At 45.3% G+C, this 27402-nt stretch overlaps 4 protein-coding genes across 4 annotated transcripts; all 4 read left to right on the top strand.

Annotated features, from left to right (window-relative positions):
• The first annotated feature begins 712 nt into the window (after window positions 1-712).
• Window positions 713-13502, top strand: LOC6499950. The gene is made up of 9 exons (XM_014910804.3): window positions 713-4126; window positions 5697-5813; window positions 5870-6305; window positions 6364-6612; window positions 6929-7188; window positions 7248-7392; window positions 7456-7605; window positions 7666-7843; window positions 7904-13502. Exons 1-9 carry the CDS (start codon window positions 3510-3512, stop codon window positions 10471-10473), a joined length of 4722 nt encoding a protein of 1573 aa, XP_014766290.2. The 5' UTR covers window positions 713-3509; the 3' UTR covers window positions 10474-13502.
• On the top strand, window positions 9751-24350 carry LOC6499952 (protein fem-1 homolog CG6966). The gene is made up of 6 exons (XM_001953532.4): window positions 9751-10679; window positions 10740-13960; window positions 21535-21895; window positions 21958-22558; window positions 22622-23444; window positions 23502-24350. The coding sequence occupies exons 2-6, from the start codon at window positions 13901-13903 to the stop codon at window positions 23685-23687; spliced, it is 2031 nt and encodes a 676-aa protein (XP_001953568.1). The 5' UTR covers window positions 9751-10679; window positions 10740-13900; the 3' UTR covers window positions 23688-24350.
• A 917-nt stretch (window positions 24351-25267) lies between these two features.
• On the top strand, window positions 25268-26312 carry LOC6499953 (low choriolytic enzyme). Its single transcript, XM_001953531.3, has one exon. The coding sequence runs from the start codon at window positions 25311-25313 to the stop codon at window positions 26061-26063; it is 753 nt and encodes a 250-aa protein (XP_001953567.1). The 5' UTR covers window positions 25268-25310; the 3' UTR covers window positions 26064-26312.
• Window positions 26294-27268, top strand: LOC6499954 (low choriolytic enzyme). The gene has a single exon (XM_001953530.4). The coding sequence runs from the start codon at window positions 26331-26333 to the stop codon at window positions 27081-27083; it is 753 nt and encodes a 250-aa protein (XP_001953566.2). The 5' UTR covers window positions 26294-26330; the 3' UTR covers window positions 27084-27268.
• Window positions 27269-27402: the final 134 nt, after the last annotated feature.

The raw sequence follows: 27402 nt of genomic DNA, 5'->3' as shown, positions 1-27402 counted from the left end.
TTTTTTTTCCACTTTTTTTCCATTATTCGTTACAGTTGGTCAACATTTTCGTTCTTGCCACCGCCGCACTCAACATTGTTGCCGCTTCTGGGTGCTCTTTTTGTTATCGGCCATCATCAGGCTAGAGCTGGAGCTGGAGCTGGAGCTGGAGCTGGAGCTGGAGCTGGAGCTGTCTTTTCATTTCATTTCATTTCGTTTCTTTTCACAGCCCCCCGCACCATTTCCGCACTGACATTTCACAATTGTCCACGGCACACAGACCCTGTCCCGCAGAATAATAGAAATGGCGATTTTATCCGGAAATTTATGAAATTATCTATGGGAATTATAGCTTCTAGAGGAGGGTCTTCTGGGTTCTATAGTAACAAAGTTATTCTGACAGTTTTTTGTTTTTTTTTAATATTATAAAGTATAGTTTTAAAATATTGTGTATTAGAAAGGTTTTGAAAGATAGTTTCCAAATAGTATTAGTCTTTTCAAAAATCCTCTTTTGAACGAAAGCAAGTTTTAGTATTTTTTACCATAGAATTTCATACATCATAGAGATAAAGTAGATAAAGTATTTACGAAATTATGAAGCATTATATTAATTTATGAAAAGGTGGTCTAATATATTGATACTGAAAGATAGTTTCCAAATAGTATTACTCTTTTTAAAAAAACCTCTTTTAGGCAAATAGATAGAAAGGGTTCTGAAAGATAGTTTCTTTATTGTATTACTATTTTCAAAATACTTCATTTAAAATACAAGTTTCTTTGAAAAAGATATAGTATTTTTTACAAAAGATAATATATAAGAATATCATAAAGTAGTTTGTATTGTATTTTAGTATTTATGTAATATTATATTCAATTATGAAATTATTAATGGAATTTGTAACTTTTAGAGGAGGATTTTGTGAGTTCCATAGGTACAAAGTTATTCCTAAAGATTCTTGGATCAATAGTTATAATATAATAAAGTTTGAAAAATGGTCTAATAGATTAGATAGCTAGAGTTCTGAAAGATAGTTCCTAAATAGTATTACAGCTTCCAAAAAAGTATCTTTTGAATGACAATTTTCTTTGAAAAGTTATACTATTTTGTACCTTAGAATATCCTATATCATATACTAGTAAATACTATATAGCATTCTAGTATCATGGCTCTGGTGTCCACTGAATCTAGTATCTATGTATGGTTTCCATTCACAGATCTCTGTCATTGCCCCTACGTCATCCAGCACACTGCCACAGCCACAGCCATGTGCATAAACATTTCTCAGCTGCCTTTTTCTCTGTTGACACAAATCATTCGCTGGAAGTGTCGCTCCCGTTTCCACCAGCCCCCTCTTCCTGTTGGCCCCCATCGGCAACGCCCTCCTCCAAGCGTGGCACCTCCATTACCACCTCTCCTTAGTCCCCAGCCCCCTCAGTCCCCAGCCGATTCTTTCTTGACAAGTTTTGTGTTTGGTCTTGGTGTCCAAATGCATGGGAGGCTCGAGCTGGAACCGCTTTCGGATGCCATATTCTGTATTTCGTATCGGTTACACTCGGAACTGGGCATGGACGTGGAGAGCTTTAGACGATAGCGAAAATGTTTGTACAGTTAAGAGTTCTGTTCTGAGGCTGCTAACTGAAAATTGTTCGATATTCCGCTGGTACTTGGACTCCTCGAGCCGCAAGAGGGAAGTGCTTGCTGGTCTGGTGTCTCTTTAAATTGCTTTTTGTTTGCTCGGCAATTGGGGGAATCGTCATCTCGGAGTGGGAAGTGGTTCGGATACATCCTGTTATCTGTATTCTATAGTGTATTTGCTCTTTAAAACCTCTTGTGTGAGTCCTTTGGTTTTAATTTAAAAGAAAATATTCGAGAAGAATCCTTTTTTCCCCCGACTGGGGCTGGGAGTCAAATCAACATTCCTTGCCAGGGCATTCCAAACATAAAAAATGGCAGAACAGAGAAGAAATAAGACGAACGAACGAACAACTTTATGAACATTTTTTCACTTGTCTATTCGGTCCACTCCCAAACAAAGAAAATATGTAATTCAAAACATTGTTCAAGTGTTCCAGTTTTTAGTCAACGAGTGCGAGTACGAGTGCGAGTATGTGTCTGTGAAGTTGTTTATAAAACTTTTCCACCACACACTCTTCTTGGCCAGAATGGAGGAAAGTACACATGGAGACGGACGGATAAGGAACTTGACCATGTCGTTTGCCGGTTGCCGTTGTTTACCAAGCCGTTACTGGCCCGGGCCAGCAGCACTGAGGGAAAATCTCAAAGGATTAGTTTGAAAAAAAAAAAAATGAAAAATTATAGGATTTTAGTAGTGGAACTCACAATTTTTCTTCTCAATCTTGACTTCTTTTCGGCCTGTGTCGAAACTAAACCTTTTCCTTCCCGCCCCGGCATCATGATGATGGCCCATGATGACGAGCTCTGCGGTTGCTCCTTTTCCATTTCCATTTCCATCTTGGAATCAGCCCAGCCCAGCTCAGCTCCACCTCGCCTAATGGACGTCTCCTTGTTTGGCTCTGCTCTGTCGTATCTCGTTTTCGTAGCAGAATCAGTCTCTATATGGGGCTCCACTCCACTCTGGGATCCACCTTCCGTTTCCTTCCACTCCTGATCCACTGAAATTGCGCAAGCAAACAAACACATCCATTTTGCTCCCCTGCTTTTTTGTTTGTTGTTTGGACTCATCCAACTAGCCGCACTATCGGCCATTGGCACTCGCCACTCTCCATATATCAGTAGAGGAGGATGCTGTCACTCCTCCTGCCCCAGCTCCAGCTCCAGCTCCTGGAATAAATTTAAAAAAAAAAAAGAAAATCTTTTTGCAAGCCATTTACTGAACCGTGTCCGAGCGAAAAGTCGAAATGCTGTCGATGGCGGTGGAATCTAAACATTATGCAAATGCTCTTTGATATTGTTGAAGAGTTTTGTGGCATGGACAGTGTAAACATTTCAGGGGGGGATTGATCAATTTTGTGGCATCGAATGAATGGGAATTTCGTTCTGAAATTTGTTATAGTTCCTTTGTGGCGTGTTTTTCAATTTGTATTTTCGGCTGAGCTAAAATGGGGATTAATGTTTTCAGCCAGAAATGAAATGAAATGTTGATCCTTCTCCTTAAGCTTCAGTAAACAAAACAATGCCAGGCAGCAATGCCTCGAAACCAGTTTCGAATCCCAGTCATATGGCCAAGTTGGGGGTCTGGCCAAATAAAGGATGAGGAGAGAGAACGAAGCAAAAGCAAATCGAAAATTGTGTCATAACATTAAAAACAAGTTGGCCTAAAACCTGAACCTATCCCACCGCAATAATGATCATCGGGCTCATGATCACGGTTACGGTTACGGTTACAGGGGGATGTCTGGTTCGGGGGAGACCTGTTTCCAGACCAGCGGTCGGGATGTTGGATTATGGGCAGCCTGTTTGGTTTGGTTGCCCCAAAGTGGGTCGTCGGCCACTGTCTTCTTGGCCATGTGGAATGGAATGTGATTTGTAGCTCGAACAATGTGTGAAAATGGTCCGACAACAACTTGACTCTCACCACCGCCTTTGTCCTCTGCTCTCTTCTCCTTTCAGCGAATGTGTTTCAATGATGTTACTGCCTTCGGGGCGTTCGAATAGTGATGTCTATCCGCTACAAAATGCCACCAACAATACGCCAGGAGGAGGCGGACCTGGAAATGGAACAGGACCAGTACCAGTACCACTACCAGGAGGAGGCGCCCAGTCAAAGCCCTTGCTACTGACACGTACATCGTCCCCACAATTGACAACTTTGCCTACAACAAATGGCTCCATCGCCCACGCCACGCCCACCCGCTCAAACGGATGCCCGTCACAGCCCGGAATCACTACGATAGCAACAACAGCCACCCCTCAACCACCACCACCATCCCATCCCGGAACGGAGGCGACAACAACGGACCTTGTCACCGCCGGGATAGGTATTGGTGGCAACAGCTCCGTAACCGGAATATACGGGCCACTTCTGGGTCAAAGTCATGGGAGTGGCATCGTTGGCATGGCCGGAAATTGGCCAGAAATTGATGGACACTTGGAGGCCATACAGGAGAAGCTCAAGCCCGGCTGGACGGTTCATGTCGGCAAAGAGGGACGACTCTACTACTGCAAGTAAGAAAAAATTACTTAAAAAGCAAATACATTATATTTTAAATTAACTTCTAACTTTAAGTTACAAAGAAAAAGTCAACAAAGTCAAAATTGATTTATTTTCATTGCCAATTAGAAATCCTTTCAGGACTTTTGCAAAAATTCCAAGTGATTTATGGTCGGATGCCCATTAGCAGTCCCCCAAAGCCCTTCAACTTGAAGCCAACTTTTCCGTTTGGTTAGAAATTCTCTTAAAGTTCGGCTTGACAAGCTCATGAGTTCAACCAGGAGCTCATGGAATATATATTTTTTAATCCATTTAAAATATAGTTCGTTTTTTTTCTGCAGAAAATGTATAATTTGTGTTGAACTTTTGCCCTTTCTGTGGTTCCTCTGTGAGTTTTCAAAACGAATATTTAACAAAGCAGAGTCTGGCATTTGTATAGCCATTAACGCTCCAAACTTTAAACAATTCCGGTCCTGGCCCACTGACTGACTGACTGGCTGAGTGACTGGGTCCTGGTCGGGTTAGATGGACGTGGCGGAGATCTGTGAATAGGCGGCCATGGTGCCTGGGCTTTCTGCTGCACATAAATTGATTATGCACCAAATTCTATTAAATAATTTTACACTTTGTTGCACATCAAGCTGAAAGCGCACAAAATGCCATAACCGAGCCACAAGGAGCTGTGTGGGCGGTGCCACGGGGCTGTCGGTCCACGGGTCTATGGGTCTGTGGGACTGTGGGTCTGCTTCTGGGGCGATAGCCTGAATGAGTGAGCAGCGCTGGTTGTTGGGTTTATAGCCAGGCCGCCCTCCCCTTCCCAGAGTGTGCAAAAGTGCAAAACTAATTATCACAATTGTGTGCAGCCAGGAAATGAAGAAAGACAGCAACGGAAGCCACCAAGGTGGCTCGATGTGGGCTGGAATTGGATTTGGCTTGGGTCTGGGGTTGGGTTCGGAATCAAGCTCTGGTTCTACAGTAGAGCTTGCTGGCACAAAACTTGATACTTAATACCTAGAAGCTCCTCTGTTAGCCACGTTCCACGGTACTGGGCTTCGACTGAGCTGTTGATTGGGGTTGGGTTCGGTTCTTTGGGAAGATTATGGGTTGCTGTTTAGTGCATAGTCGAGCAAATAACTCAATTAGTCTTGATTAATGTCAATTGAAATGCATTTCCATTTTAGCCACAGGGACAAATATCAGCTCAGCTTCTGCCCGGAGTACGGAAAATTAGCAGGAAAATGCGGGTGGCAAGGATACGCCGCAAGTTCAGGGTCAGCGTGGGTGAAGTGGCACCTCTAAGGGGTCGAGTTCTACCACAAACTATAAATAGAGGCACCACAAAGAAAGCCAAATTGGTCTTAAAATTTAATGGCTTTTCCTTGGCCGTGGTCTTGAGTTTTTCTTTGTGGTTTATGCTTATTAGATCGCTTTCCAAGGACTGTTTATAGTTGTGGTTTATACTATATTCTGTTAAAGTATACATTTTCCTTTCCTGTATCGGATTACAAATTGAATCCGACAGCTGACTGTGCAGTTGACTGCATCTGGAAGTCATAATATACATTATACGATGATTCTTTTCAGTCACATGACACAGTCCTCCGGCTGGTTACCCGCCTGCGAGGATTGGAGCAAACACGAGGAGCTCTCCTATGGCTGGGAGCGTGCCATAGACTCCAAAGGTCGTTCCTACTACATCAAGTGAGTACATCAAGGAGGAGAATCTTTGAGGAGCTCTATTCATTTGTCCTTTCCAGCCACCTTAACAAAACAACCACCTATGAGGCCCCCGAATGCATCCGTTGGGACGAACATCCTCCGGAACCACGCCACGTTCAGCTCCAGAGGAATGCCAGCCTGGGATTTGGATTCGTGGCCGGAAGCGAGCGTCCCGTCATCGTGAGATTTGTGACTGAAGGAGGTCCTAGCATTGGGAAACTGCAGCCGGGCGACCAGATCCTGGCGGTGAACGGCGAGGACGTGAAGGATGCGCCGCGGGATCATGTGATTCAACTAGTGCGGGCGTGCGAGGCCCAGGTGAATCTGCTGGTGTGCCAGCCCATGGCTCACTGCGTCCTGCCCGGCAGGAAGTCTACACTCCTCTCCGCGGGCAAACGCGCCAAGCTGAGATCGCGTCCTAGTCGAGTACGATTCGCCGAGAGTGTGTGCGTCAATGGAGCTCCCCTGTTTCCGGTGAGTAAACTAAAATCTCTTTTTGAAATTTTTGTAAATTTCTATTTCCACTTTGTAGACCTCTGCGTTTTCCCTGGGAGACATCTGCGTGCCGCCCATGGCCAACGTTCTGAAGGTTTTCCTCGAAAACGGGCAGACAAAGTCCTTCAAATACGATGCCACCACCACGGTGCAGGACGTGGTCAGCTCTCTGCTGGACAAGCTGTGTCTCTGCTGCGGAGAACTCTTCAGCCTGGTCCTGGAGCATGTGAAGAGCCTGAAGCGGAACAAGCTCACCCTTCTGGACCCCCAGGAGTCGCTGGCAAGGGTAAACACATCCTTTAAATAATACATTTCTCCTTTTTCCATATTTGATGAGCTTTCGTATGAAAAACAATTTGTAGCCACTTTGGAAAATGAATTAAATATTCCTCGCCACATATGCTTTTTAATTGCGATGAAATTTTGATTTGGAAATTGTTTAAAAAAGGAAGGGGATGCTCAGTAAACAAAATAACTTATTAAATTAATTAATTTTTCCTTCGGGGGAGCAACAGAAGTGGAAGTTACATTATATTGTTCTTGGGAACAGGTCTTGTTATACATATCACTTATTTAAATGGGAAAAATGTCGACATTTTCAGATTGCCGCTCGTCCTGGGGCCCACAAGCTGCGATGCCTGTTCCGCATCACCTTCGTGCCCATTTCCGCCGCCGAGCTGGCCCAGAGGGACCTCCACGCCCTGGACTACCTGTACATGCAGTGCTGCAACGACGTCAACCAGGAACGCTTCGCCCCGGAACTGCAGCCAGAGCTGGCCCTCCGATTGGCCGCCCTCCACATGCACCAGCACGCCCTGGCCAACAACTTTGCGCCCGCCAAGCTCACCGTCAAGCTCGTCGAGTGAGTTCACCAGCATCGCTCAAGATGCTCCAGAGCTAAATTTGCATTTTGCTTTTCAGACGCGAGTTCGGTCTGGAGCGATTTGTCCCAGTGACCCTATTCGAGGGCATGAAGCGGAAGGAGCTGCGCCGCCTAATCTCGCACTTCCTGAAGCTCAACGCCGAGATGACAGGATCCTCCAGCAAAGTTCTTACACAGCTGCAGGTAAATTAAATCAGAAAGTCAATAAAATAGCGATGAACTTAAATAAAATCAATCTCGCTGTAGGCCAAACTCCATTATCTAGATATAATCGCTAGCTTACCCAGCTATGGAGCCAAATGTTTCAGCACAAACCAAAGAGAGGGCATGGAGCGAGTCCTTTTGGTCAGTCCCCGATTCGGACTCAGCCAGATATCCAGTGCCCGCAATTCTGTGGTAAAATAAGGCCTCTTATTAACCTAATTCAAGTACTAATCTAGTTAATCCCGATACCAGCCCCAACCCATATCCGCCATTGAAGACTTCACCCATGTGGTAGTTAATCGCGAGGACGATGTCACCTGCAGCGTCTCCATTTTCATGCTTGGAGATCGGGCTGTAAAGTTCACCATGGAAGATCGGGATGCCTGCGAGTTCAGCTTAGTGCTTGGAGGCTACTACCGTCTCCTTACAGGTGAGAGATTAAAATCGAAGCTTAAATTAATCCGATAATGAATCTTCCCTTCTCGAATAGGCAACATGTTGAATGTATTGCGTGAGCGGGAGCCTCAGGATGAGGATAATGCCCCTGGATTCCTAGCACAGCACACTGTGCTCCCGGCTGGATGGAGCTATCTTTTGCCCTTCCACACTCGAGCGCACAGCGTCAGCTTCCTGATGACGCCGCCCTACCATCCTATAGCCCAAAAGGGCCAGCTCCAGCACCAGTCCTCGATCCAGGCACCGGCCTCCCTGCCCTATGCCACGGACCTGGATCTGCACAGTGTGATGGCCACGGAACTGCTGGAGGAGGCGGCCAAGGACTCCGGGCTGAGTGACAGCAGTGGCAGCAACTACTGCGAGGGACGCAGCCACCTGGGCAGCCAGCAGCTGGAGGCCAAGAACGAGCAGGTGCTGAGGAGGGTCCAGGAATTGCAGCACCTGGTCCAGACCTCCGAGCAGTATCTGAGCGAACAGGAGCAAGGCGGAGGCGGTGGCGGAGTGGCCATGCTGGAGTTCGACTCCGACTGCGACAGTCTCAAAAGCAGCAAGGTGTCCTCCACGGAAGAGTCGCAAGGTGGCCTGGTCTTGGGGTCATCGGTGGGCATCTCACCGGGGCATCCCGGCATGAAGCACAGTGACTCGCTGACCCTTCTGGCGGAGACCATCAACCACGAGCTGAGTGGCATCACCCAGGGCTTGAACGCCATTCCCGAAACTGCGCCCGTTTCCTCATCCGCTCCTGCCACACCAGCCACTCCCAAGAGGAAGCCCAGTCTCTGCACCACCTCCAGCCCGAGGCCACAGAGGAAACTGAATGGATTCAGCCAGCTTCTGAGTGACTTGCAGGCCTTGGGCACGGACTTCTCCCAGAGCGAGAGCGACTCTGAGTCGGTGGCCTCGCCTGCCCAGTCGCCGACGGCCCGGAGACCCCAGATGATGTTGCTCCAGGCGGCTGGATCAGGGCCAGGGGCAGCTGCCAAGCAGCAGCTCTCGCAGCGCAGCAGTTTCGGCCTCCACAGTCCGGATGGAACGCATTTCGGGGCCGAGACCAAGGACTACAACCTGCGGGAGTATCTCCAGCAGCTCAAGGAGATCAGCAATGCCGCGTCGGCAGACACAGATGTGGCTGCCCGCCAGCTCTCCGAGATTTACGGTTTCGAGGTGAGGGAGGACACCTTCATTGAGACCGATACGGATCTTATCGATCTACGTTCCATTCCGCCACCCCAAACGCCCGACGAGCTGGACTCCCTGTCCCTGATGAACGCCGCCCCGCCAAAGGGTTTCGAGGGCAAGGCCGAGGAGTTGGACAGCTTCCTGCAGCAGATCATGGTGGCACCGCCCACACAGAAGGCCACACCCGCCAAGGAGCTCACGCCCGAGGAGATAATGTCGTTCATTATACCGCCGCCTCCGAACTTGGAGCAGCAGCAGCAGGTGGTGCAGCCAGTGGCCCAGCCCGAGGAGACGGAGTGCCTGTACAGTAACTCCGTGCAGGCCAAGCGGGAGTTCTTCCAGTCGGTGGCCAACGGAAACAGTAGCAGTTCCACCCCCCACGTCATCGAGTACGCCACGGTGGAGCGGAAGAGCAAGTTCAGCTGCTGTCCCACCAGCAAGAAGGAGGAAGCGGACCAGGAGGAGCTGCAGCCACCACCCAGAACACCCACGTCAGAGCAGCTCTCGCCGCCGCCGGCTCGGCCCCCCAAGAGTGCGGAACTCTTGCAGAGGTACTCGCCCAAGAAGCAGGTGAGGATTGCCACGAGCCCGGTGCTGCAGCCGGAGCGGCGAGAGCTCTGCCCGCCGCAGTTACCGCCCCGGGGAAGTCCCACACTGGACGGGAATCAGAGTCCAAACCCAAACGCATCTCTGGTGAGTGGCCCCAAGAAACCCCCGTTGCCGCCCATCGCCAGTCGCCCGCGCCCCCAGAACGGAGTGAATCCCGCACCGTCAACCGCACAAACAGCACCACCTGCCCACTACTCACCACCCATACCGGCCACCGTCCGCCTGCCCCAGTTCAACAACCACCAGACCAACGGAACTCTTCCCATGCTCCCGAAGAAACCCCAACAGCTGCACGGCGAGAAACTGTTCATTAAAAATGGCCACCTCATCGATGGCGAGGCGCTGCTGGCCAAAACAGATGTGGCCATGGCGGGTCTGCTGATCAAGCTGGACCAGGTGGCGGCCCAGTGCTCGGCGGCCCAGGCCGCGGGCGGAGGCACCTCCATCGACGAGGAGAAGTTCCAGCGGGCCCGGAACGAACTTACCGAACAAACCCTGGCCCTGGTGACGGCCAGCAAGTTCCTGGTGGCCTCCATGTCGGACATGACGCTGATAACGCTGCCGGAACATCTCACGTCCTGCCTGACAGCCATCCGGAGGATTACAGAGCTGGCGCAGGACATGACCCGGCACACGTCGGCTCCTCTGCAGACCCGGAACATAGTGCTAAAAGTGCACGATGTGGCGAGCAGTTTCAGGGAGCTGGTTGGCGTGGAAATAGGTCCTGTCGGAGCCGGCCAGCTGGCATTGCATGCGGAGTGTCTGGCCAATGTCCTGGCCACTTTGCTGCGATCCCTGCGAGTGTTCTCCCCATAACCCGCAGGGATAAAGGGAGAAGCCAGTGAAGCCCCAGACAGTAAGGAAAACGGAAACGGAAATGGAGGAGAAAGCGGAAGCGGATGTGGAAGCGGCAGTGGCAACCAAACCAGTCCCGACACATCGCACGCTCGTCTGTCTATGTGCAAGTCCCCGTACACCACCTACGTCTAAAAGTGCATCGAACCCCAAACATATATGTATAAGTGTGTGTGTGCACCCTCATATCTACATAAGTATACAACGTTTTCGAAACTAATTTACAGGTGAAGGGGCGCGTCAGAGAGTCGATGGTCTGATGGCTCTTCAGTCCTGGCCTGGCCTGGCCTAATCCTCACCTGCCTTCGCTTTAAATCACAACAACACTGCAAGTTGGAAGCTCAAGAGGGAGGCCTGCAAGCGGTGTGGTGGAAAGTGTGTATAGAGTCCATGGGAAATACTACTTCAAGAGACATATCCTTGAACCAACGGGAAACTACCTTCTGATATTTTCTTTATGATATTTTTTTAGTCTTGTTTTGGAGTTAAATTTTCAAACACTGCTCAAAGCCTTAAAATATTCCCCGATATTGTAACTTTGATACATCCTTTATAAGCTTTTGATAAAGGTTTTTTTTCAAACTTTATCCCTAAATATCAGTAGTTTCCAAGCATATCAAAAAATATCCTTAAAACCTATGAAACGCACAACCACATCGTCTTCGCGGTCTTCGCAGAATACCAAACATTACTTTTAGATAATAAATACCAATTTATAACTCTAAAGAAAACTCTCTCAACTTAACGCATGAAACTAACTCGAATTTCTATCTAATCTCCAGAAGTAAAGTGAACTATTTTTAACTATATTTATACATGTATTACTCTCGAATTGTTAGTACTGTACTCTGTATACCGAAACCCCGAAAAACCATATCCCCAAGACCTAAAAAAGTCTGTCTATAAAAGCCCAATTGAATAAAACACCACGACTTGATTATCTAGACCAATTTATATGAGAAAAGTATCGGTAATATGTTTATTAAATTATGCTATTAGTATATTTTCTTATGTACATAATTTATACACATACCTAATACCATATATATACAAGTACCATATACACATTATATATAATATTTAAAAGAAAAAAAAAATTGACCAAACAATAATCAAAATTTTAACTTGTGATATAAAACATGAGAAAGTGAAAGGGAAGAATTCGTTAATAATGACTTTTACATTTTCTCCGTTTAGCAACAAACATTTTAACAATATTATTTTGTGTGTTCTTTGTTGTTGGACAATAAAATCTTTTTTGTTATTGTTTATGTGTCATACTTTTGTTGTAGTTGTTGGTAAAGTACAAGAATGCGCACTAAGTTGTAGCTTTAACTAATTATATTACTGTAAACAAATTAAACACGAGTACTAAAAATCAGAATGCTATTAAATCAAGAATAATCTTATAAAAATCCAACTAATCGGTAATTAATTGTTTTTATTGTGTTTACATTTTTTGTTGGTTGAAACAAACACATACATACATATGCGAAATAAACATAACCACATAATACATACATATGAAATACACAAATATTAATTAAAATTAATAGTAAATATTAAGTAAAACATATTCAAATGTACAATGTAAAACAATGTAACTGTTTACGACATAAAGGCAAAAAATAAGAACTAAATTCGAAATACATATGAAGCTGTATGGAATAAATTCAATAAATAAACCAAAGTAAATTAAATGATCAATCGTTTTCTGATAAATATCTATATAATACAAGGTTAAGTGACTTTTTTTTATGCTGGTTTTGAACTCGCGCCATTGAACCGCAGCCAACTTCATGTGGAATAGCTATGAATGTGACCAGGGAGTTACAAAAGTATTGAGCTAATTATTACTGTTTTAACTTGCAAATAAGTTTATTTACTTGCTTAAGGCTCCTCAAATCATTATTTTACTTTTAATCAATGTTTTGAAGCTTATTGGAAAGCATAATTTCCTGTTTTTGTTTTTTTTTTATCAAAAACTTTTAATATCTATTCAACTTCTGATTGAGGAATATGGCATATAGTTTCTGATTGGGAAATTCACCCCAATCTTTTAAAATCATAAAGTTTTTTTTATTATAAAATTTATAACAAATCCTTCAAAGAATTCAAAGAATGACTATCAAAGATTTTTGATTCAAATTTCAAATATAAAACTGAGAATTAGTTCAAAATTGGAAGCATTCGATCTGTTTTTGTGAGACCAGAAATAAAATACTACAACTTTCAAATGATAATAGGGCAAATACTAAAAATACGTTTCTTTTGAAGGGAAAATATCAGCTTTCTGTTCCCCGAGGAAGATTTAAATCGAATTTTGGTCGTAAAATGGGAAAGTTCGAAAAAGACAGTGTTGCAAAGCCCGTGTGCCACCTTAGGGTGACCAAGCATAAAATATATTTCCCTCACAAATCGATTTACGGTATTTTTGTGAAAAATACCACGATTATTTTGGGGAAGATTTTCGATAAATAAATATTTTCGAACTAGGCGAGACCAGGTAAAATCGACATAGACAGGTAGAAGGCGCTGCAGCGCGCGCTGTTTTCGGTTCGCATCGTCAAATAATCCAAAATTGTGATCACATAAAACATCGGTGTACTCCTTCCTGGCTGTCGGACGTGTTTTTGAAAGTCTCAAAGTCTCGGGCAGAGCTGCGGCATCGAGGAATTTGGTGGCATCGGGGACACTAAACGGACCGGATCGAATCGAAAAGCGTGGGTGCTGTGCGTTACGTTAAATGCTCTGCCACAGAGTAGTAACCGATTCTGGTACGGAATCTAATATATAGGGGGGCAGGAATCGAAGAATTTTTTAACGAATCGGACGCGATACGCGACCCCGAGGAGAATCCAAGAATCAATCGAAAGAAAGCAAATTTTGTCTTCCTGCTTTTTGGGCCCCGCAGAAGAAGAGAAAGAAAAGTGCGCAAAAGATTTATATAGAATCGGAAAGGAATATATATAATACGGAAGCAGGCGGCGGTGATAAAAAAAAAAAATAAAATAAAATAAAAAAAAAAAGTTGAGCGAAACGCAATTGTTATATATGTATATTTACGGCTATATGTTCTCTCGGTTGGAAAGTTCTTTTGTGCAGAAAAAGTCCACATCAAAATAAATTACTTGAAAAGAAAAGAAAATAAAAAAAAAGCAGCAATAATAACAACAACAACATCCTCAAGAATCTCACTCCCAGCGCTCTCTCGCTGTCGCTGTCGCTCTCTTCTCCCCACACACTCTACTTGACGAAGCAAAGAGTTCTCCAAGCAACAAGAACAACAACAACAAGAGCGAAGAGTCGAGCAAAATAAATTCCTGTCGTAGATTGGGCGGCACTTATGCCAAACTAATAACAAAATTACAAAAAATAAATCACAAAAATGGATTACAAATTCGTTGTCTTCAATGCAGCTCGCGACAACAACCTGGCCCAGCTGAAGGTGAGTCTCTTAATTAGGTGGGAGGGGGTGTGGGGTGTGGGGCTAAAGAAGAAGTGTTGTTATTGTTATGTAGGAATCTCAGCTGCTCCCTCGGCCTAGCCTTGTGACTAATCGATAAGTTCTCACCAACAAAAGCACACAAAGCGCCCCCCAAACACAGACACACACACACCAGACATGGGCTCTCTCTCCCAGTCCGCGCATGTTCTCTTCTAGAGTTTTTTTGGCCAAAAAGAGAGATGGTAGTGGTGGCAGTAATGCAACAGGAGCGCGCTAAGTTGAATTAGTTTATTTATTACTAATTTAATTAATTATTATTTATTTTTAGCTTTAAGAGACACGCTTTTTTGCATAACAACTGTTCTGAACACTAATTATGGAATGGAAACTGGCATCGGCAGCGAACATCCAAGCGGCCACTGCAAGTGACCCTGTAGAGTCCCCTATTGTTTTCATTTTTTCTAGTACGAGTGTGTAGTTGCAAGTTGATTCCAAACTTAGCCTGTCCGCCATTCCAGCAATTGAAACGTGACATGGAAATTGGTTCAGTCATAAATAGACAGCATGAGCCACTAAATGAGCTCCAGCTCACATAATCCATATACTAATTTTATTTCAAATGAAATTCTTGAGAACTTCCAATCATCTACAGTATTCTGTTCTCTCCCATCGGACGCCCCCTGATTCACTTCCTCCGGTGACCGCATTATCTTATCAGCTCCCAGACCCACTCGCTCCGATGCGTACCAAGTATTTTTAAGTATTTTATGGCACTGTTGTTGTTGCATTTGGGCCACGTTGTTGTTGAACACGTTAATAACTGGCATCTGAAATCACGTCGTCGTCAGAGGCAGCGGCAGCGGCAGCTTACTTCCGCGATTGTCACTTGCTCTGAGCAGTTCAGTCTGGGTCGGTGCTGCCCCTCCCCCTTTATTACTGGCATTATTATGCTGATCGGGAGAACAAAGAGCTGGGCCTTTGTTTCTCGCTTTTCGGCTTCCTCTTCTCAGCTCTGCTTAACAATCATCCTTGAAAGCGTTCAATCACATCCACATCACTTCCAGTCTGGAAGGCTCGACCCTTTCTGGTTCTCAGTTCCTGACTGACGGGTTCGACCCTCAAACTGTGTCCTTTTTTTTTTGAGAAGGAAGCTCTCTGGTCCCCTGGAAATGGAATAAATAAATACTAGGTATAGCTAGTGAGGCCCAAAATAGCTCCGGGTATGGGCTGGTGCACTGAATACGCTCCAAATACGCTTAGGAGGGGAAGACATGGCAGGGGAGCTTGGCAGTACAACCTGCTTGGCAGTACGACGACGACGACGACGACGTGCAACATGTTCTAGCCTTCATAGCCCCCATAGAACTGGTTTTTCTTGCTGGCCGTTGTTTATGTTTGTTCCAAAAATAAGAAGCAGCCCCCTTTGTCACTCCATTGCCTCCCCATCGCCACGAAAATAAGAGTATATGTATAAGACTGAAGTTGAAGTGCCACTTAGAGTTGAGTACACACCACAAGAAAACTGCTACGTTCTGCGTCTTCTTTGTCTCAGAGCCAGCCAAAGCCGGAGATCGAGTGATTGATGAGGTGGTTGAGGGCGGAGGGCGGAGTGAACCCAATTCGAAGATCTCCGATAACCAAAGCTTCCAGGGAGAGGTAGTAGATCTCTCTCTACCCCAACTGCTAATTGATTTAATCATAATATTCCGGTTTAAAGCCATTTAAATATCACTTATTAACTTGGCCTTAATGCCAGCTGTGGCCAAGAACACTTCTAAGGTTCAATGGCTAATTTTTTGTGCCGAAACCGGTTCGATTCTTCCAATTAAACCAATTACTTCAGTCCTCTGGATGGATTTTAAGATCTGCCTCGTAGGCCATCACTGATTAACCTTGTAATGAAACTGATTAATTAGTGACTGAGGAAGAGTTAAGACATCCCATTCCAATCCAATCTCAGCTAAGCACTTCAATCAGCCAGCCTTTTCGAGCGTTTTCAAAACATTTGCCAAGGTACAACATTCAACATAATTCGATGTACAATTTGTTATTGGTTTTCCTCCGCCTTGTTTACCTCTGCTGCTTAGCTTTTTATGCAAAAAACCGTCCAAACCGACTGACTCTTGGCCGACTGAGTTGGTCAACAGCTGTTTCTCTCGCTTTTTTTGGGGTTGAGGTTGATTCTTGTGCCTTGCAATCGCCGGGCCGCGAGTCTTTTTTCCCATTTTGTTTGAGTCAGAGTCGAGTGAGCTTTGGGGCCTGCTTCTTTTTCTACTTGCTTGCCATTTAAGTGCTTCTTGATTATTAGGTTTCAATGGACTGAGTGTGTGTGTGTGTGGTGTGTGTGTAAGGTCAGAGCCAGTCAGAGCCAGATGTGGATGTGGATGTGGCTGCGGTCTTTGTCATTCACTCGCCTCTGGGCATTGGTCTCTGTGCTGGAGTATCTACAAGATACAATGGCTCTAAAAATATTAGGAAACTTCTAGACTTGATGAAGATATAGTCTAGATTATAGAGTCAAAAGTTAGCATCTATAAGAGACCTTAAATAATAATTTTTGTTATGATTTTTATTTTAAAACTCACATAATATAATGATCACAAAGAATAATGATTATTTTTGGCATTATTGTTATTTTTTCGCTCAGAAATTCAAGATTGCGGTCTATTTATTAAATATTTTATATATTTTATTACATATCTCCCTGGAAAAATAAAAATTAACTCCTCCGTACCATTAAAATTGAACTGTTTATTGATTATTTTATGATTTTTTAAATAAAACTCACAATAACCATGGATTCTGCTCTCTACTATTAAATAATAAAATAAAAAATAACCATAAATAAATGTTAGTTTATAGACAGTCTAGATATAGAGTCTAGTTTAGACTATAGAGGAGAGTTAGGATAGTATTACTCTTCTAATCTAATACTTCTTCTAACACAAAATAATAAAAATACATTATAGTTTTTATTTGTTTCTCTATCTGTTTGTGATAAAAAGTAAAGCCACTGCTAGGAAGAACAATTAGCAGCTCAGATAAAAAAAAAAACAATTGAAGAGTGGAGAGCGAAGAACGAAGAACGAGATATGTACATCCGAGTCCCCGCACACACTTCCAGATACAAACAGAGAACTAAGAGACCGAGTTTGAACCCGATGTGTGTTTAATGATAGCTCCAATCGACTTTATCTGGGTTCTGCTGCCTTTGTTTTGGTCTCTGCACTGGAAGAAACACTTAGAATTCCACTGACAGCTAGGTGGTGTGGCAATTTCCCTCCAAAAAGGCAAAGAATCAAGCTGCCACTTTGGCGGATTATGCAATCTCGGTTTAGAGTGAAGTGCGGCCTTGTAGAACTTCTTAATTAAGCTCTAAACCGAAATAGAAATATATTTAAGCTTCAGCTAATATTGCACCACAGCAGTCGGTTTCTGTTTCGAAAAGTTAAGAATGCTTGTTGCCAAATGAGGCAACCGGGCACTAACTTGGCCAAAATGTAGAGCTGCTGAATAGGAAGTGCAGAGCTAATTTTTATTGGCAGCTGTTTTGAGCAGCTTTGTCGTAAAATCCTCTGACCTCTCTCGGCCAAATACAGCAGCCTACAAACTGAAAACTTCAACGGAATATAAAGACAAATAATTGTCGCGAAGGTTATATCCGGATTTGAAGTTTAACAACCCGCGTAATTAGCCCTGACTGCCAGCTTTGAATAATATTTTGCTCAGTGTATGGTCAGACCCTCTCAGAGAACCAAGAAACAAAGGAGATTCCAGAAGAGATCTATTCAAAAACTGACATTTTCTGACATTTTCTTACAGATAATAAGGTTCTTGACACAGGAACATGTTCTGAAATGTTTGGTTTCTCAACTAACCTATAAAATAAACACAATTTGAATGATATATTTATGATTTTATTATCCTGCTGGCGGCCATAAAAGCTGATATACCCAACAGTCTCTCAGGGCATCGACATTCCTCTTCTATTTGTTCTTTATTTTTTTTTTGCCATTTTGTTTTGTTTTCGATTCTCGTGGCCAAGTTCATCGCACGATTAGCCAAGTTAACAAAGGAAGGGAAAGTCCCAGTAGGCCTCATAGGGTGTTTATGAATTGTAATCTTGGCCAGAAGCTGTGGGATGTGGGTGTTTCATTCCTTATCTTCAGAGCCTCTCGGAAGACCCTTATCTATCCACTGCTACAGAAAAAATGTATCCCAAAGATACAATCTATAAGAGTTGAAGAAGAGCGCCTAAAATTTCCACGCTTCACTTAATGAATTTGTATTTTTCCACAAATCTAAGACTAAGCCTGAGATCAAGACAGACTCTGAGACTGAGACTGAATCTGTCAACCTTGACCTTGACCCTGCCGGCAGTGCTCTAAGGTGAACCCTTTCATTGAACCAGTTTGGCTCTTCCCCCCTCCCCCTACAGATGCTCCGTTAAAAGCACCGTTGACCTCAAAGTTCGATGGTGATGCTGCGGCTGCACTAGAGGCTACACTGAGAGAAATACTACCAGCTACTTACTACTCATTATTATTTTAATTATTTTATTTTTTTCTGTTAAACACTTGCTGTTAACTTCCCAGTATCTCTTTATTTTTTTTTGCAATTTTTTTTATCGCTCAATTTGTTTGCTGCTTCCCCGCTTTATGGCCGGCATCACCCTTGAGCCACCGTTTAGCTAACAACTTGGCCAAACAGTGCCAGCCAGAAGAGACTGACTGAATTTGAATGCCCACCGAACATGGCCAGCAGCAGAGTTGGTTGAACGGTCGAATGGTCGATCGGTCGAGTCGCTCGAACGGCATCCCAAATTGAATTGAATCGAAGTCCGGGGCTGAACTTGAGGCTAGAGCGTCGTCTACTTGCATACCATCGACATTGAACTCGTTCAATGTCAAAATTATAATAAATTATGCGTGTGTGGATGGTCAGAGGCAGAAAATTGATCACAAAAGCGAATCCGATTCAACTAACCAACAGGCAGTACAGTACTACCCCCCTTTGGAGTCTAAGCCCCTGCCTCTGGGCCAACAACAATGGAAAGTTGTTTATTGTTTATTACACGGAAATGGACAATTTTTTTCTAGCTGGCCTATGTTTAATGGCTGTGTTTAGGCCGTTTTGGTCTGACATTTAAGCCGGGTAGCGGTAAAAGGTGTTTCAAGGTGGAAGTCACTTCCCTCCCTCTCCCTCCCCTCTCGAGAACAAAAACAAGGCAACTTGGAGGGGAAAATCGCCATTCATCTGACATGTTCTGCTGTTTTCACATTTCCCCAATTTGCCAAACAAGTCAGCGAACAGAAAACGAATTAAAAGCAAATTTATTTACATATTTTCGGAAGTGAAAATGTTTATTCTCTGATGGGGAATCATAAATTTTAACCCCCTTTCATGGTTAGGGGGGGATCTACTGCTAGTATTGGAACAAAATCAACTGGAAAGCCAAGAGTTTCTGGCTGGAGGGTAGGTGTTTGCGGCGGGAAAATATTCAACAAGGGTGAAGTTGATAGATACACTGTAGTATTCCCAGCAAACAGAATGCATGTGCTAAAATCCACAATAACTGAAAGTAAATAGGTGTTTTTAGATATCTAGTGTAGTTAGTAAACATCCATCCTACCCCTTCTATTCCTTCTAATAATTACTATTTCATGAAAACCTCTCTCAAGAACAAGTGAAATGTTTCCCATAATTTGGATCAATTTCTTGATTGAAAACGAGGCCAATGAACCAGTGCCCTTGGAGGTTAAAAGTATTATGGCATAATGTCGAGTGGCCTGCCTGCTGGCACATCCGCTGGAGTTCACGTGCGGGTGGCTTTGTGGGCCACCAGAACCGCCTTCCTCCACAGCCGGATTGACTTTTCATTTCGTTCGGACTGAAGGTTGAAGCGATGGCCCAAAAGACAGAGATGGTAGAGAAGCTAAAGGCCAATAATAGCTATCTTTTAACCAAATTATCAGTTTCTTAAGACCATTAGCTTGTCAAGAAAACCAACTAGTCTTCTAGAAAGTATTCTTTTTTTTGGCCCACTCTTGATTTCAGACTTCTAGGGGCCGAAAGTCTTAATCATAATTGATCAGAAAGCGGAAGGCCCCCTAGAGCTGTAAACACACATAGTTCTATATATTTTAAATTATTTTTGATTCAAAAATTTAATGCGTAATTCCCATTGTTCGATCTGTTTCGACTTCATGCACTTGTTGTTCTCGTTCTGCTGCCGAGGCAACTTTTCAATATTCCCCATTTTCGAAATACATTTTCTGCTAAAATAGTCTTGCCAAAAATGCCTTTCAATTTGGTTTTCTATTTTGAGGCTTTGCTTTGTTATTGTTTTGGGTTTATTGCGGTTTTTTTTCTTGTCACGCGCACGAGGCGCTGATTGGTATGACGCGCCGGGCGGAGGACCAAGAGGTCTCTAGAGGGGATCGAGACAAAGAATGCCGCCAGCGGCCGTCGTGTGCCGAGTTGCCAAAAAGTGATGACTCTTTGCGCAAGGTAGGAAGCCGCCTCGAAGAGCTTCCTAGAATTCTACAAGCCAAAATAGAGCGTGAGAGCGTGGGATGATGGGATTACCCCCTCAGAATTCCATTTCCCCTTTCACTGTGAAGGTCTTCTGCTCCGGCTATGTCCGGCCTGGCTGGCTGGTATCTTTCGGCTGATATCATCTATGTGGCTCATGTTCGCTTGTCTCTGTTGACTCAACACTCTTTCTGGTTCTCCGGCCAGAGGGTTGACACCAAAGTTCTAATTGAGCCGACCCATCCGGCCCATGCCATTGTCTCGTCAAGGTTTCTCGTCTCATGTGTTTTATTTCCTTGATGCTGAGTCGTGCTCATATCGATCGAATAAAATGTAGAATATTTAAATATATTCCGCATGGATTAGGTGTCTCTGGGGTGTATAGAGAGGCGGGCCTATGGAGGTGCCTCCCCCTTGCACGCGCACCGCATAATTAGCATAAAAACGAAACACGTTCGACATAAATGAATTTCAATTTCAAATAAAAAACAGACTGCCATAAAGATCATTAGCATGCCAGTAGTAGCAGCTATTTCTCTTAAAATCTGGCTAGGTCTCTTTGGGGGCCTCTCCCGGGCCAGGTGGCCTGAGAATATTATTTTCCCATCATCATGCCAGTGTTTGCCCGCAATTATGAATTATAATCGCGCTTTTTTCTCTCTTCATTGAATAGAATTGGTTTGGAAGTCTTTATGGGATTTGGATTTGTGTTAAGGTCAGCTGATAAGTACTTTTGTTGCTAAAAAGTATAATATTTTCAATAAATTGTATGGCCAATTATAAACATGGTAGCCCCCTTTCTTTAGTAACTCGGTCTTGCTTATCAAAGCGTACTAATTTATTGCACAACCTCGATAATTATAGCGGCCTAATATTCATTGATAATTACACACACGCCATAGCGGCGGAGCAGCACTTGAGATTGCGGGGGCATTAATGGATCTTCTGATAGGCCGGACCAGATTGCCAGCCACCGATTAAACCTAAAAACAAACCCAGTTGAGGGCGAAACTAATACTACGTCGTCCTCCTCTTTCCAGGCCACCCTGTATAACAAGAGCGCCAGCGAAGTGGGCAGCCTGATCTCGGCAAAGGTGAATGGAGCCACCCCGCTGGTGATCTCGTGCCGCAACGGGCACTACGACATTGTAGAATACCTATTGACAAAGTGCCGGGCCAATGTGGAGCAGGTCGGCTCCGTCAGCTTCGACGGGGAGCCCATCGAGGATGCGCCACCGCTGTGGTGTGCGGCGGCCGCCGGCCACCTGGGCATCGTCAAGATGCTCGTCCGCCGGGGAGCGAACGTGAACAGCACCACTCGGACCAACTCGACGCCACTGAGGGCGGCTTGCTTCGACGGACACTACGAGATCGTCAAGTACCTGGTGCACCATGGAGCGGGTGAGTCTTCAAGATATCCCTTTCTATTAAAACCCATTCTAATGAATCCCCTTCCTCCACAGACTTTGAAGTGGCGAACCGACACGGACACACCTGCCTCATGATCGCCTGCTACAAGGGCCACTTCCGCATCGCCCAGTATCTGCTCTCCCTGAACGCCGACGTCAACCGCTGCAGCGTGAAGGGCAACACAGCGCTGCACGACTGCGCCGAGTCCGGATCCCTTCAGATCCTCCAGCTGCTCCTCAAGCACGGCGCCACCATGGACGTGGACTACTACGGAATGACGCCGCTGCTGGCGGCCAGTGTCACCGGTCACATGCCCATCGTGGAGCACCTCATCACGCTGCCCTGCGTCAGCCGAGAGTCACGAATCCATGCCCTGGAGCTGCTGGGCGCCACCTACGTGGACAGGAAGCGGGACATGGCTGCGGCGCTGACGCTGTGGCGTCGGGCGCTCGAAGAGCGGACTCTGGCGCCGCCGCTGGAGAAGAAGGTCCAGGAACCCGTGCCAGCGTATGAGATGGTCCGCGAGGTAACCACCATTGAGGAGCTGGAGGAGATGGTGCTGGATCCCGATGAGATGCGAATGCAGGCTCTGGTCATTAGGCAGCGTATCTTGGGGCCCACCCATCCCGACACCAGCTACTATATTCGGTTCAGGTGAGAATGATGATGAACTGCATCTTGGCGAGATCTGATCTGAAACTGTAACCTTTCTCGCAGGGGAGCCCACTATGCCGACGCTGGACGCTTCGACCGCTGCATCGAGCTATGGTCCTACGCCCTCACCATGCAACAGAAGATCCTTCAGCCCCTCAGTCCGATGACCCAGTCCTCGCTTCTGTCCTTTGCCGAGCTGTTCAGCTTCATGCTGGTGGAGGCGGGTCGCCTGCTGCCCAGGGGTCGCGTCGTTCCGTCCATCGAGGCGGAGGGAATGCTGACCATATTCTACAAGGCGATCAAGGAGGTGGAGCGGGGCCAGGCCTTCACCCTGGAGCAGCAGAAGGACCAGCAGCAACCGCTGAAGCAGCTGCCCGCAGCTGACAAGTCCTCTTCCTGTTCCTCGTCGTCGTCGTCCTCCTCCTCCTCCTCCTCCTCCTCATCATCATCCGCATCCGCTGCATCCTCGACGACGCTGCTGTCGGCCCATCAGCACGACTGTAACCACGACCCCAACGCCCTGAGTCGCACCATGATAAGTGCCATTCACATAGGCTGTCTGCTGAGCTCTCTGCTGGACACTACGAACCTGACTCCGGAGATGCGGCGCCAGGTGATGGGAGCCCTGTACCGGCTGAATCGCTTGAAGGTTCGTGTCCGCTTCGATCGGACTGCTCTGCATTATGCCTGCTATCGGGAGGGCACGCTGGCCGGCCGCTATCCTTCCTGCCAGTTCCCGTCAGTGAGTCTGGCGAAGGCCCTGCTGGAAGTGGGCGCCGACCCGAACGCCATCGACGAGGCGGGCAACACGCCATTGCACCTGGCCACCATGCAGCCCTACGTAGAGTCCCTGTCCCACATCCTGCTCGAGGGAGGCGCGCATTTGGTAAGCAATAGATACTACCTTTTTCGAATAAGATACTGATGAGTGTCTCTGTTCCAGGATACCAAAAACTATGCTGGCGAGACTTTCGAGAGCCTGTTGTACCCGACACCCATGCACAAGGTGATCGACCCCATGAAGTATACGACGCTGGCGTGCTTGGCCGCGAGGACGATCAAGAAGCACGACATTCGGTACGAGGGTACTGTGCCGGCCACTCTCTACGAGTTCATCGAGCTGCATTAGAGGAAGGGATCGGGACGAGGACTGGACTGTTAGGGAGTCAAGCACTCAATTTACTCAATCGCTCACTCGATCAATCGCCTGAACGCCCGCCCGCCCGCCATCCACTAATAATATACCTATACTACTACTGCTACGACTACCATTTAAAGATGTGGAGAGAGATAGAGAGAGTTTAAAACTATGCTGAATCAGGATGACAAGGGGGAACACGACACGGGAGCTGAACGCGTTACTAGCGACTGGGAACTGATTTGTGATGTTAGCAAGCGAAGTGCCTGGAGTCGACGGATCAGGCCATCAGGACGAATTCGACGAACGTCAACCACTGACAACGACAACTGAAACCACTAAACAAAAAGAAACTAGAAAACAACGCAAAGAAAAGCTCTTGAAAAAACGATTTGCTGTCTTTGAATTTGGCAAGGAAACTGTGTTGGAAATTTCTTTTTATTATGTGTTCTTGCTATTCTATTTTATATATATTATGATTATGAATTATGAAGTAATACTGTATGTACATTTAACTATATGTCCCGGGTGCCGAGGCGTGATTGGGCAGCTTAATTTTAATTACCCGGCCGGCTAATCTCCGGCGACTCCTCAAAAGCTGCCGCAATCACGTTCAGGCCGACGGAAAATAAAAACTAAATCTTAAACCAAAAAGCAACAGAAAGTTACAAGTATACCGACCACCCCCACGGATCCCGTCATGTGATTCGTTTGTTCATAAACGAGAAAACAAAGTTTTGGAAATATATAAAGTCTAATTAGCAATCTGGTCCGAAAATTTCTATTCCAATAAACCCACAAAGAATACCTTAGAAATCAGAATATGCACCAATAATGTAAAAAGCGAGGAGTACTGGAAACACTTTTTAAACAGCAAGGTTATTACAAGGAGTTTGTCAATTGGCTTTTGAAGAAGTATTCTAAAAACTCTTAAATATAATGCATATTTTTGGAGAGAAGCATTTTCTGCATTAGCTTTTAACCATCACTCGAGACAATTGATTAGCTTAGTAGAATATTTTAGAGAGTATAGTTATTTTAGCTCTAGAACAGCTGAATTTTTCGTAGAACCCACGGGCTTAGCTTAGCAGGAAAATTTGTTCGATGGTTGTACCGTCTAATGCAGAAATCCAAAGCAGGTAAAGTGCATTGAATGAAGACATGGACACCCTAAAACAATTGTATCTATGTATCTATGCAAATGCTTAAATCGCAAACCTAGAAAATAAGCAGCAAGTGGATTTTAAAGAACGATACTTTATGGAAATCAGACTTTAATCTGAAAAACTGGAACTGGTTAATTACATTGTGCAACAAAGTGCACAGCTTTTGGTTAGAATAAATTATAAATTTTATGACGAAAGGGTACTGGTTTACCCTAGCAACTAATTGTCAATTGGAGAACACTTTTTAAACTTTTTCCCACCAAAGAAATTCAGTTCTTTGTTGCACAGTGTTCTTGAGTTGAAAAGGAGAATGCCTGAATTTTCGGAATATATTGTAGAAACTAAATTTAAATACCATTTTCGAGGCAGAAATAAAACTGATAACTAACTTTTAATTGAAAGATTATAAAAGCAAACTGGCATTTCAGTGTGGGCCATTCGAACCGAAATGTTCCTTCAGCTGGTGGGTCTTCTATTTCTGGTGGTTTTGGGTGGTGGCTCTGCGGTCTCCGAGGGCATCGAGTCCTACGAGAACTACTACAACGAAATCCACGTGGACGACGACGAAGCGGAAGCCAAGACCCGCAATGCCCTGACATCTCCTCTCCAGCGGTGGCCGGGCAACAAGATATACTACAGGATATCCACGGACTACAGCGAGCAGGAAGTGGCCAATGTCCGGACTGCCATGTCCAGTTTCGGAGAACAAACCTGTGTGCAGTTCGAAGAAGTCGAGGGCTCTGCTCCGGGGGGCAAACGGTATGTGTACTTCAAGAAGTCTCCCAACATGTGTGGCACCCGGGTAGGCTACCAGCCACTGTCCTTCGGGCCCCACGATGTCCTGCTCAATGAACGATGCCTAACCATGCCGGCGGTGATCCAGCACGAAACCCTCCATCTGCTGGGACTCTTCCACGAGCAAAGCCGTCCCGATCGCGATGAGTATGTTCAGATTGACTACGACAACATTCCCAGGAAGTACTGGTCTCAGTTCATGACCATGGATCAGACCACCACTTACAACGTGCCCTATGACTACGAGAGCGTTATGCACTACGCGAAAAATGCCTTCGCCAAGGATCCGTCAAAGCCCACGATCCGCGCCCTGGTGGAGGGCAAGGCGGTGGAAAGGGACATGGGCCAGGTGCGAGGACCCTCAGAAGGCGATTGGACCAAGATTCGTATTATGTACAAGTGTTAGACGAGTACTAGAAGGAAAAATATCAAAAGGACATGGAATGAAACCGACCGAATGAAATAGTTATCTATTACAAAGAAACAGAGGATGAGCTAATATCCAATTTGAAATTATCAAAGTTTGAAAAGAAGAATGCCTGAATTGTCGGAATGTATTGTAGAAACTAAATTTAAATACCAATTTCGCGGCAGAAATAAAACTGATAACTAACTTTTATTTGAAAGACTATAAAAGCAAACTCGCATTTTAGTGTGGGCCATTCGAAGCGAAATGTTCCTTCAGCTGGTGGGTCTTCTATTTCTGGTGGTTTTGGGAGCTGGCTCTGCGGCCGCCGAGGGCATCGAGTCCTACGAGAACTACTACAACGGAATCCACGTGGATGACGACGACGCAGAAGCCAAGACCCGGAATGCCCTGCAATCGCCTTTCCAGCGATGGCCGGGTAATAAGGTATACTACAGGATATCCACGGACTACAGCGAGCAGGAAGTGGCCAATGTCCGGAAAGCCTTGTCAAGTTTCGGAGAGCATACCTGTATGCAGTTCAAAGAAGTCCAGCGCTTTGCTCCGTGGGGAAAACGGTATGTGTACTTTAAGAAGTCGCCGAACGAGTGTGGCACCCTGGTAGGCTACCAACCGCTGTCCTTCGGGCCTCACGATGTCGTGCTCACTGAGCGATGCCTAAAAATGCCGGGGGTGATCCAGCACGAAGCCCTCCATCTGCTGGGCCTCTTCCACGAGCAAAGCCGTCCCGATCGCGATGAGTACGTTCAGATTGACTTCGACAACATTCCCGAGAAGTACTGGTGGCAGTTCAAGACCATGGATGACACCACTACTTACAACCTGCCCTATGACTACGACAGCGTGATGCACTATTCGAAAAATGCCTTCGCCAAGGATCCCTCGAAGCCCACGATCCGCGCCTTGGTGGGGGGCAAGGCGGTGGAAAGGGACATGGGCCAGAGGCGAGGACCCTCAGAAGGCGATTGGACCAAGATTCGTATTATGTACAAGTGTTAGACGATTACTGGAGGCAAAAATATCAAAAGGACATGGAATGAAATCGACAGAATGAAATAGTTATCTATCACAAAGAAAAAGAGGATGAGCTAATATCCAATTTGAAATTATCTATACTAATATCCATTTCTTAAACGCGTTTGCTTATTGATTTTAGCTACAAAATAAATTGTAACTTATTGGAATTCTTTAATGTAAAATTTGATAACAAAATGGTTGTATTAATTAAAAAATATTTTGTGGCAAACAGTGGACGTATTTTAAGATAGTGAACCTTTTAGGCAACACTAATATGCCCAGTAACTTCTATCATATAAAT

Source organism: Drosophila ananassae, chromosome 2L, assembly GCF_017639315.1.
Source record: "Drosophila ananassae strain 14024-0371.13 chromosome 2L, ASM1763931v2, whole genome shotgun sequence".
Classification (NCBI taxonomy): domain Eukaryota; kingdom Metazoa; phylum Arthropoda; class Insecta; order Diptera; family Drosophilidae; genus Drosophila; species Drosophila ananassae.
This window is presented reverse-complemented; position numbering and strand designations above follow the sequence as displayed.